The sequence below is a fragment of the Rattus norvegicus genome, chromosome 7 (genome assembly GCF_021556685.1).
Source record: "Rattus norvegicus strain SHRSP/BbbUtx chromosome 7, alternate assembly SHRSP_T2T, whole genome shotgun sequence".
NCBI lineage: Eukaryota > Metazoa > Chordata > Mammalia > Rodentia > Muridae > Rattus > Rattus norvegicus.
The window spans coordinates 34,432,890-34,445,245 of record NC_141540.1 but is presented as its reverse complement, the minus strand read 5'-3'; the positions used below and the strand labels follow the sequence as shown (position 1 = coordinate 34,445,245).

General features: G+C 39.9%; 1 protein-coding gene across 5 annotated transcripts in view; it reads right to left on the bottom strand.

Annotated features, from left to right (window-relative positions):
- Window positions 1-12,356, bottom strand: part of Anks1b (ankyrin repeat and sterile alpha motif domain containing 1B) — a 1,165,946-nt gene that overhangs the window by 733,153 nt on the left and 420,437 nt on the right. For all 5 annotated transcript variants that reach the window (NM_001414940.1, NM_001271371.3, XM_087557137.1 and 2 more), the window contains exon 10: window positions 10,068-10,233. In NM_001414940.1, the coding sequence (NP_001401869.1) occupies window positions 10,068-10,233 (166 nt within the window). The remainder of the gene's footprint in view (window positions 1-10,067; window positions 10,234-12,356) is intronic.

Here is a 12,356-nt window from a genome sequence, read left to right as displayed (position 1 = left end):
CATTTTTGCCATCTCCAAAGCTGATGCTAGGAAATCACACAATCCAGTTACTTCCCTGCCAAACAAACAAACAAACTGCAAGCGAACAAATAAACAGAGCTTCCAATGCTTTTGTATGTTTACAACTATATTCTTAGCTCCTTCTGAAGTATGTGGTCATAGGTTGGACATGCTACTTACTTTATTACTTCTATGAAGATACTATCTCTAAATTCTGCACATAAATACTCCTTCTGTAAGGAGTATTAAGGTTTGGTCTTTGCTATGTATTGTAATGTTAAATATTGGCCTCCAAGGCCTGGTTGCCCCAGACATGAGAGAATCTGCACATACACAAGTGATGCTATATAACCTTGCCCCCACCACCTAAATTATCCCTGATTGATGAAAAAATATGCCTACAGCCTATAGCTGGACAGAAGAGAGATAAGCGGGGTTTCAGTCCCTCGGCTTGGAGTCTGAGGAGAAACCACAAGGCTGGGAAGAAGGAAGAGAGAGGAGAAGACAACACGGAGTAAGTGAGTCATGAAAACATGGCTAAGGGGCTGGCCAACTGGGGTTAAGAGCATCCAGGATGGAACATGTTATAACTCATGGTTATGGATAGGGAAGTAGATATTAATGGCACAGAGGATAGATATCTGCCCAGTTCTAGTGCATTAAAGGTTTATCATAAATATAAAAACTGGGTGTCTTTTATCTGGGAACAAAATGATCAAAAGAAGTGTAGAAACCATTGTTTGAGATTCAATATTTACTACAACAGCGGAGGGCAAACAATCCAATCTTTAGGTGCTCCTTTTAAGATACAACCATCTGGTTCCTCAGAAAATTGGACATAGCACTACCTGAGGACCCAGCTATATGACTCCTGGGCATATACCGAAAAGATGCTCCAACATACAACAAAGACACATGCTCCACTATGTCCATAGCAGCCTTATTTATAGTAACCAGAAGCTGGAAACAACCCAGATGTCCCTCAACAGAGGAATGGATACAGAAAATGTGGTACATCTACACAATGGAGTACTACTTAGCTATCAAAAACAACGACTTCATGAAATTCTTAGGCAAATGGAATGAACTAGAAAATATCATCCTGAGTGAAGTAACCCAATCACAAAAGAACACACATGGTATGCACTCAGTGATAAGTGGATATTAGCCCAAAAGCTCAGAATACCCAAGACACAATTCACAGAGCAGATGAAGGTCAAAAAGAAGGAAGATCAAAGTGTGGATGCTTCAGTCCTTCTTAGAAGGGGGAACAAAAATACTCACATGAGGAAATATGGAGACAAAGTGTAGAACAGGGACTGAAGGAAAGGCCATCCAGAGACTGCCCCACCTGGGGATCCATGCCATATACAGCCACCAAACCCAGACAAATTGCAGATGCCAAGAAGTGCATGCTAACAGGAGCCTGATATAGCTGTCTCCTGAGAGGCTCCTCATAAGAACAACAATATCAACCAACCATACCACTCAGAGCTCCCAGAGACTAAACCACCATCCCAAGAGTATACAGGGATGGACCTATGGCTCCAGTTACATATGTAGCAGAGAATGAATGACCTTGATGGGCACCAATGGGAGGATGCCTTGATCCTGTCAAGACTTGGTGCCCCAGTATAGGGGAATGTCAGAGCAGGGAGGTGGGAGGGAGTTGATGGATGGGTGGGTTGGGAACACCCTCAGAAGCAGAGGGAGATGGCAGGTTTCTGGAGAGGAAACCAGAAAAGGGGATAGCATTTGAAATGTACATTTAAAAAAATCCAATAAAAAAACATACGGCCATCCTTGGGAGCTTTAAACCACCAATGAAAGAGTTCACATGGGGAGGGGGGACCTATGGCTCCAGCTGTGTATGTAGCAGAGGGTTGCCTTATCTGGTACCAATGGGAGGGAAGCCACTTGGTCCTGTCAATGCTCGATGACCCAGGGTAGGGCAATGCTAAGGCACTGAGACAGGAGTGGGTAGGTGGGTGGAGGAGCACCCTCATAGAAGCAGGGGGAGAGGGAGAGGATAGGGGATTTGTTGAGGGGAAACTGGGAAGAGGGATAACACTTTAAATGTAAATAAATGAAATAATCAATAAAAATGAACAAAAAACCATACCAAGATTTTTTAAAAAATAAAAATAACAAAGAGAACATTAAACATGGTAGAAAAATAAAAATTTAGTATAAAAATCTTAAGATGCAAAACAAAAAAATAGACATAGCCATCCTTTTCCATGTCTCTCTTGTCTCTTGCCCCTCCTCCTTCCCGCAAGGAAAGTTTCCAGGGCAGTTTCTATGCAGAACAGTTATTGCATTTTGCTTTAAACCTACACCAAACCATTCAACAGAGTTATCCCTTGCATGCATTCCTGGAGATATGGTTCTCTAAGGCACTGGCTATTTATTTCCAAAATGTCAGAGTCTCTGAAGAAAGAAGGAATGATCTTTACTCCTATGCAGCTCTCAGCATCCTTCACCCCCTTCACTAGAGTTACCTTTGGCTGGCCAGTCATTTCTTTCTGATTGTATACTATTTAAGTTACCTTTATATTGTTGGAAAAAATACCACAACAAAAAGAAACTTTGGGGAATTAAGGACTTACAGTTTCAGGCAAAAATCCATTACTGAGGGTAGTCTGGACAGAAAGTTGAGGGGAGATCTTGAAGCAGAAGTCATTGAGGAATGATGCATGCTGGCTCACTGTCAGGTACATGCTTAATTAACTTTACTACATAGTCTAAATTGTCCTAGACTTAGGACAGGAACCTAATGATGCTTAGGGCTGGGCCCATCAACATCAATTAATAGTCAAGATAATCACCCATACACATGCTCACCGACCAGTCTGAGCTAGTTAATCCTTCAATTGAAGATTCTCCTCTCAGATGACTCTAAGTTGTGTCAAGGTGACATTCAAGGCTCTAACCAGGATACACATTGATTGGCTAGATATTCTTCCTGCTTCCAACCTAATCTCTGAACGATTCAAACCCATTTTGTTTCCTAATAGTCATTCTAAAACAAATACCAAATAACACCATAATTTCTCTTTGTATTCATTCCACCTCAGCAGCCTCCTATACCCTAAGAGATTAGTCTCTGGATGAATTTCATTCTTCCATGCCCATGAAACTCTACACATATTGTCCCTTGGCTACAATGTCATACACCTCCCATCCATCCATTCAACCTTCTTTAGTTAAGGCCAAGATCAGGAAGCATCTGTTGGAAGGAAGTTATAACTCACATCCTTCTTTTCCTACAATCCAGGAGTACTTGGCTTTTCTTGTTACACTTACTAACCTTCAAATTTTCTAATTTCGAGGACTTACACCTTAACTCTATTTCCTTGTCAACACTTAACATAATACCTGGAACATCAGAGGTGCTCAGTGAACATAGATTTCACCCCATTTGGTCTGAAACTTGTCTGCACTAGGAGTTGTTTCCACATCTGAAAATTCTGAGGTAGCAGATTGAACACATCTATAATTCCAAGAGAATCCAGTGCCTTCCTGAAGTTCATCAGCTCACTAGGCTTGTCATGAAAAGACAGTGCAAAGCTAAACACAGTCATAAAATACTCATAGCAGTGAGAGACTTGAAAATGTCAGGAGGATCCATGAATCCTAGAGATACAGTTTAACTGAATGAATAGAATAGAGCAGAGGGAGAGGAGGGGGTGCAAAATATTTCCCAATCTAGACAATAAAGACACAACTATGCTGATGGTATCTTGCTAGCTTTTATGTTTATAGAGAGCAATTCCTTGGGAGTCCCTGCCAGGTATCGATATTCATTTTTTATTTCTATGATTAAAAAGCACATACTTTTCACTTTAGTTCTAGACTCCCCACTGGTAGAATTCATAAACACAGCCCAGAGAGCAAAGTATAAACTTTTATGAATTCATCTGGGTCAATTTGTCAAGCTGAATTTTATATTAAACCCAAGTATCAAAGACAATAGAGGGAATCATATATCCATGCAGATTAACTCATGTTCCATTTAGAAAACAAAACTGCAGAGGAATTTTAATCCAGCAACATGGCCGCTCTGGCAAAGGGATCATATCCAAAGACCCAGGTCTATGCGATCTGCCACACACCTTTAATACCTCTGGCTGGAATACAGACACAGACTTAGTATGCACCTTTAAGGCAAAGTTAGTTTGCAGAAGACAGCAACCACGTTTGAAAGTGATGTCTAATTGATGGGCAGACAAAGTGATGAATCAGAGAAAGATCTGACAGAATGAGTCAGAGATAAGATAGGCCTAACTCTTAGGAGAACAGCACAGGGTAGAGAAGATATTTCTGCTATTAAGCACAGGGAGAGACAGTCAGTCAGTTGTGAGTCAGTGTAGTGAGTGCAGTGTAGTGGAGCTCAGTTTGCTTGTGACTTCATTCAGTTCAGTGTAGATAAACAGAGACAGTTGGAGACAGAGAATAAGAAGGAGCCAGAAGATTAGAACAATTCGTCAGAGTTAGTTTGAGGCCAAGAAGAACAATTCAGTGAGAAGCTGAGGGAAGCCAGATTGAGTCAGTCAGCTTGGAAAGGAGTTTGAGCCAAAACAGCTGAGTTGAACTAGCCAGCCAGAGTTCAGAAAGAGCTGGAAAGGATAAGTGTATTCAACAGAAAACCTCTGAGATGACAATTACATCTGGTGAATAAAAGTTACTTTTACAAAATAACAGCAACTTGGAGAGTTGTATGAATTTGTGCTTTCCAAAAGCAGTTGGACAAATGACTTTTGAATGCTGTGATGTAGTTAGCATTCCCTTATCACTGGTCAGAGAAAGGAAATTCCCCTCACTTTAATGCAGGAAGGCTCGTTAGGAGAATGATATCACCATTCAGAACTAAGCCTTAAAAAGAAGTCTGGCCTCTGTCACATTTTCTTGAGGAGTTTGTTTTGGAAACTCAATATAGACCATGAACAAATCCCAGTAGGCCACAGCAGACATAAAAGGTAAGACGTTCGTTTGTTTAAAATTAGTCTAGAATTCACAGTAATCCACCTGCCTCTGCCTCCTGGGTCATAAGCTTGAGCCAGCAAACCTGGTTTTTTATATGATCTTGCACACAGATTCTACTATGATATTTAGTTGAGATGCCCTAGCATAATTAGTTGGAACAGCAAGCAAGAAACCCCTGCAGAGTCATCCCAGAGCTAAAGATTTACAAGCAAAATAAATGATGGTGTATTGATGCTGTTATCTCAACTAAGTATTAAGGTTGGTGTGTTATGTGGTAATCAATACCAGAAGAGACTTTGGCAGTTGGAAATGGGTGTTCTAGTAGAAAACCTAAACTATATAGCTTTAACATTGTGATATGTATGGAGGCAGAAGATGGGGAACCAGAAATTAAATAACTATGAATGTCTAAAAGCTTGAGGGGGTCAGGGAGGGTATGCGGGGACTAAAGGAGCTTTTCTAAAGCCATTGGTGGGGGCTTCAAAGAGAGAAACAGCAACTGCAAGCTGTGAAAGATGGTCCTGATCTCTCTGAAGTCTTTGCCTTAAATATGGTCACTTATCATGGCCAAAAATGCAAGAGTGTTTCATAGGCCACATGTGCTATCTCAAATCTATGACCCTAATAATCAGGAGGCAGGAGCAAGGAGGTTACTGAATTTTTGGCCATAATCAGCAACATTATCAGCTCAGCACACACATAAAGAACAGGCATGAGCACAGCGAACTGCAGCTTTTCACAAGCTAGCAAGAGAGCCCTCACCAGAAGCCTGGACATGCTGGCATCCAAGATCTGCGGAGCACACAATGATTAACAGAATAGAAGTCCTAGCATTTCCGCTGGTAGTGGGGTGACACAGGGATCTTCTGAATCCACAGAAGATAGATCTTCCCCACACCACTGCCTCAGCTAAGCTCGCAGTTCATAGCCATTACAACCTGCAGCTGTCAGGCTGGGCTCCATCTTCTAGCTAGACTTGGCATCAGTGGCTCTCTATAGACTGGAGATGCAGCTCAGAGTTAGAGTGCCTAGCACATAGAGTGCCCTGGGTTCAATTTCTAACATGGAAAGGGGGAAAGAAGAGTAAAGGTGGCCTTACAAATGTTCCAAGTGAACAGTCCTGGCTGACACAATGTAGTAGAAAGGTGATCCTTGTAAAAAGAGCCCTGATAGTCTTGTAGATCCATGAGATAATAAATTACTGTTATCTGTGCAAGCTTAGAGGCTTTTAAATAGCAATAGACAGACTACATAGGCATCATCTCTTCACGAATTGTACCTGCTGCTTCCAAGAGAGGTTAAAGGCTCTTTCCTATCGCCTTCAAAGGACTCTGAATTATTATATCCTTACATATCAGACAATCTGACAAACTTTACCATTCACTTAACAACCTTCTCAGATGCCTTAGGGCAGGGCTATTTGGGACACTGTCTCCTCAAATATATCACTTTCAGAACTCTGAAACTTTGATCATAGATGTGAGGAATTCTTGGTATATACACTTCACGATGTATCTGCTTCTGTTTTACCATTTTCCTTTCTGCAGAGTGATCTGAGAATTTTCTTCTTGGCCTGTTTCCCATTCTTTAACACTTCCTTCATCTGGGATCTCATAGACCATCCATACCCTTGTTTTTGAATTCTTTTTTTTTTCTCTGTCTTTATTAAATTGGGTATTTCTTATTTACACTTCAATTGTTATTACCTGTCCCGGTTTCCAGGCCAACATCCCCCTAACCCCTCCCCCTCCCCTTCTACATGGGTGTTCCCCTCCCCATCCTCCCCCCATTACCACCCTCCCCCAAACAATCTAGTTCACTGGGGGTTCAGTCTTGGCAGGACCAAGGACTTCCCCTTCCACTGGTGCTCTTACTAGGATATTCGTTGCTACATATGAGGTCAGAGTCCATGTATAGTCTTTGGGTAGTGTCTTAGTCCCTGGAAGCTCTGTTCATATGGGGTCTCAAGCCCCTTCAAGCTCTTTCAGTTCTTATGTTGTAGGTACTATCCTTTTCCGGTTCTAGAAGCCTCTCTTTGCCTGAAATTGCTCCGTATGATCTGTTTTATTTTTGTGTGGTCATTTCATACTCTATGTCTGATAATTACAATATGTGAAGTGTTTTTCAGGTGTGTGTATCTTTTCCTCCTTTCTGCTGGTTCTTGTTTGAGGATCCTTTCTCTTCAGTTATAATTACTTTAAATGGCTAATTTTAATAGGAAAGATATTTGATGGAAGAAATGTTAAGAGAACATTTCTCTTATAATTTGTGTGCCTAAATCAGAGTATCCTACTCTCCTTCCAAAAGGGGCAATAATCATTTCTGCATCGTTCCCAAGCATATCGCTTTAAACTAAATTCAGTTTTCAGAACTTCTCCATGAGACGAATTTGGGGTGCTAATGTGTATGAGGGCTAGTACACTGAGTTCTTCAGGAATCCTCCACCTTGTTCTGGTCACAACAAATCAAGACTGTGATTGGATGGAGGGCTCGAGACAGCATTATTTGTGATTACTATTCAGGTTAACCTTTAAACCCCAATCTATGGAGAATGGTGTTCACAGTAGATTCTTCTTACTGGACAGGCATGGAGATCTTTCTCCATCTAAGTTCATCTGTCCAAGCACCACATCTCGACAGTAGGTTACTTACGACAAATGTGGCTTTGCTTCTGTGCAGGCTTCCCATGTGCTCCAGTGCTTTGGTCTGCCTGCTTCTCAAGTGTATTGAAAAATGGACTCCAAAATCAGGGTTAATCCAAACATTTGAATTTCTTATGAGCTTTTTGGTGCTGTCAAGACATTTCTCTTCCTTATTATTTAATTCCTTTGTAGTAGAGAATTGACCGGTGCCTAATTAGCCTTTGTCCTTGGGCACAACTCTTCCTTATCCCAAGGTCCTTAGCATTCAGGATGCTTCCAGCACATCAAGGAAATTGAGTTGTTGACAGAAGACCAAGGAGAAACCGCCCTTCTACACTTGCACTTCTGGACCTACATCCTAGTCAAAACTCCCTTACAGCTTTGCATATTTTAACAATACCTACCGCAATGAACCATTCCCCTCAAGTCCACCATGTGCCTTGTTACCTCTCTTACTTCCACCCATTTCTGTAGATGCTTTGAGCACTGGCTTTATTCTTTGTGATAGTATATGAATCGCTCATTTAGCCTGCCTTCATCTATAGCCTGCACTCATCTGATCTTCTGCTATCCTTTTCTGATTTTTACTGTCACCTGAGACCTTTTCTCTGATGCCCACATTCCTTAACACCCAGCTCTTTGTTCACCATTCCTAATTTACCTTGTCTCCTGATACAAGGTCATACCACAGCACAGGATAAGCAAAACAAATTCTATCACTCAAGTTCAAGCCCCAGATCCTGCAATGCTACCAGGGCCTCCATTTCTTCATTTGAAGTGATGGATAATATTAATATCTCACAGCATCCTAAGAGTCATATGAGGTGATACATATAAAATACTTAGAACATGCAATAAGTACTTCATAATTTTTAATATTTTATTACTATTTTTTCACCTTATCAAAAAACCATCTCCCATCTGCATGCATACGATTCTTCCGACTCAGCACTCGTAAAGTCTACTCATTCATCTTTTAAAGCTTCCAGCCAATTGTTTATAATGGCTTTTCTGGGCTTTATTTTAACCCCTCTCTAACTCCTTCTTTCAACCCTTGCTTCTCCACCTCATTCTAAATACTGAGACCTGAACCATGAGCCCTGCACATATGAGACAAACACTCTGCCCACTGAACTATTCCCACCATAGTGTGCCAACTTATGCAGAAATAAAAACATGTGAAAATGTAGCAGAATTTCTCTATACTAATAACCATACTTACCTGTTTCCACCTCTGGCCGAGGAATGTCTGTATTTACCTGAGCTATTGGTGGATGACGTCTACCCATTCTTTTCTTTCTTTGGATGTTTCAATTGCAGCATGTCGCTCCACCAGAAAATCCTTCCTACCATCAAACTAGACCACACTGTAACTTTCCTAAAATGAATTACCACTTCCTTCTCTTCCCTGCTTTTTTCCCGTGCCACCTTCATAACTCTTTACTGTTGTCCATTTTGATCTCCAGAGTCTCGCGGTTTTCCCATTTCTCATGTGCATTTATAAGCTCGCTTCTACAGTTTATCATACAAAGGTAAGCAGCCATTCGATTGTCAACCTTTCCCCTGCTCCAAAGAGCTTCTCTTCCAAACTTTACCAAAGGTCCTGTTGATATGCTGAGTAATGACTTGAGGTTTTCCTCCTCCACTCACTTTTATAGAAACATATTATATATCATCAATGGACAGGCCAAAATTCATGTTCAGTCATAGGCCCAACCATTTATTTATTATAAATAAGGATACAAATTCACTTTCTTTAGCAGGGAATGGTGACAATAGTTGTCTTGCCTTACCTGCTAGTTTGTAACATGAATTAAAAAAACAAAAAAACCTAAACCCCGGTATTGTTTATATTTTTAATCCCACTACTTTGGAGGGAGAAACAGTCATATCTCTATGAGTTTAAGGCCAGCCTGTTTTACACAGTGAATTCTAGGACAGCCAGAGCTACACAGTGAGACCCTGACCCAAAACCATCACCTCTCCAAACCAATAAACAAACAAACAAACAATACAAAAACAGACAAAAAGAAAAAAGAAAGCAACAGATATAAACATGCTATAAAAGAATAAAATAAATTTAGCAGTGAATATAATTTGATAAGTTAGGAACAAATAGGATCCTGTAAGGTCTATATGAAGACTTCTGCTACTGAGGACCCAAAGTGTTACATCTGACTGAGGTTCCTAACAATTAAAATGCATCCAAGTAGCTTCAACAAGGCAAGGCCATCCTCATGAAGAGCCCTTAATCATTAAGAGGTTTCATATTGAAACCCATCGCTTACCTGTATTTACTTGAAATGCAAAATTGATCATTGGGGCTATCCTGAGGTACTTTTGTTTTGATAATATCGTATTAAATAAAGTATTAATAATGTATTTTCACTTATGTGAGTATGCAAATTGAATTGGCCAACTGTGAGCAGGAAATATTACCAGTTCTCGGAGAAGGTGCCCTTGCGATTTCTAAGGAACAGGGCTTCTTTGTAACAGCTGTGTCCACGAGTTCACAAAGAAAGTTCTCATTTTCTGAAGGGAATGTGTCCAGAGAAGCAGATGGTACAATTTCCATGGGGTAATTCCTCTTCTTTGGATAAGACTCCTGGAAAGGAGAGGGAAGAAAACGCTTCTTAGTAAAATTGCAGCCTTGTCTGATTTTGAAAAATCAGAAAAGACTACTGGGTTCATCAGTATCAAATTGGCTGAGAACTAATGTTCTGTCTACTTGAAAAGGTCCTATAAACATGTAACCCCATTGTGACCAGTTATATTTTTTAAGCATTTTTATCATTTGGTTCCCCTGACTGCATTCATTGATTATTAAGTCTTGCTCTTCCTCTGATATGTATATGTATACGATGTGTGTATATATATATATATATCACATATATATGTATATATACATATATGGTGTAGGTATATTATATATAGGTATATGACATATATGTATATTATATACATGTATATGATGTATATGTATGTGTATATGTATGTATATGTATGTATATTTCCTCCTTACAGAATAAACAGTTTTAATTAACCATTATTTCCAACACCCTGCCCTTTGCCTGTCTCCTAGAGATAACCATGTAACTCAACTCGCACCAATTAGATACAAGCAGAATCCTCTGGGAGGCTTCTGAAAGGATGTTTTTCCCCACAGAAATTTGTGAGGAGGCTACAACTAGGCTCCTCTCTGAGGGGAAGAATGTGTGTGATTTTTTTGTTGTTGTTGCTCTTTGTTTACTACAATGCAAAGTCAAGATTGGCAAAGTTGCAAGACTAACCTAAGAGTGTTGGTATGATTATGTTGCTTTAATAGACTCAGGACTAGTTTCTTCAGACTTTGTAAGTAAATATTAACATACTTATAGTTTAAGGTATTGCTATTTGAGTTTTCTCTCAGAATTATAAGTATTCCATCCAATACATTAATATTTTTCTTTATGAATCCTATTATCTATTCAACTACTATACTATGGCTAACCCCTTTTAAGGTTAAGGTATGATTTAGATTCAAATTTTATGTTACTAGATTCCTTATCATATTCTAAAAAACAGTTCAATTAATTGTATAACATCTTAATTTCTTAAGAATTATGTATTAACTAGTTACCAATAATTATTGAGCTTTCCTGTGTGTTTATGTGTATATGCTTGAGTGTGTGAGTGTGTAAGAATATGCAAGTATGTATAGAGTGTGTGTGTGCATTTGAGTGTGAGTGTGTATGTAGTGTAGGCGCGCGTGCGCGCACGCGTGTGTGTGTGTGTGTGTGTGTGTGTGTGTGTGTGTGTGTGTGTGTGTGCGCGCTACTACGTTAAGCACTGAAGATTTTGTTTTAAGTTGGTAAGACCTAGTCCTTGCTGTTCGGCAGTTCATAGTCTTCTACGGAAGACAAATTACCTGCACGATGGATTTCAGAATGAATCACATTATATTTTTTCTGTTTTTATCTTATAAAGGATACTTTACAACTTAGAAACAAATAACAAGAATATGAACTCATTTTCAAACAATCTTCACGATGTACTCCAGGGTTGATACAGATGCCATGTGAGTTCCTCCTTCCTCTATAATGATATTTAGAGTGAGTGCAATTCAAGGTCGGGGTAATTGCTTTCAGACCACACCAGACCCTCACACATCAAAGAGTCAATTATGTTCACTCCACTCTATTGAAAGCGGGAAATTGGGAGTAATTTATTTTTAACAACAAAGGGTGACAAAGTAGAAAGCATCCAGAGGAAGCAATCAGGAGGGCATGTGCTTTAAAACCCATGTCAGAGAAGAAAATGATGAAAGGAGACACAGCACTCTGCCCAGAGAAGCTGTACAGCCACACAATGGTTTTCTCAACTTATCTGAAAGGCTCTCCCTCAAGAACTGTCTCACAAAGTGGAGGGAATGGCATAGCTCTTAAAAGGCAAAACCAAAAAAAACAGAAACAAAAAAGACCAAAAACGTCTAATGTTTATAAGACAAGGAGAGGAAATGTGGTTCAATACCCAAAGTGAGTTTTATGAATTAATAGTATTAATTTTATTTTAAAATAAACATGCACTGACAAAGAAATAAGCTAACAAGCATGACTAGAAAGCAGTAAGAGTAGACTCTCCATTGCTGGAAATTTCGAGCTAGTTCTCTGTGGAGAAGATTGTGGATGAAGCACTTTTGTGGCGTTATACCAGAGAACTGGGCTTCGCTCCATGCCCTTGGCCTTGTGT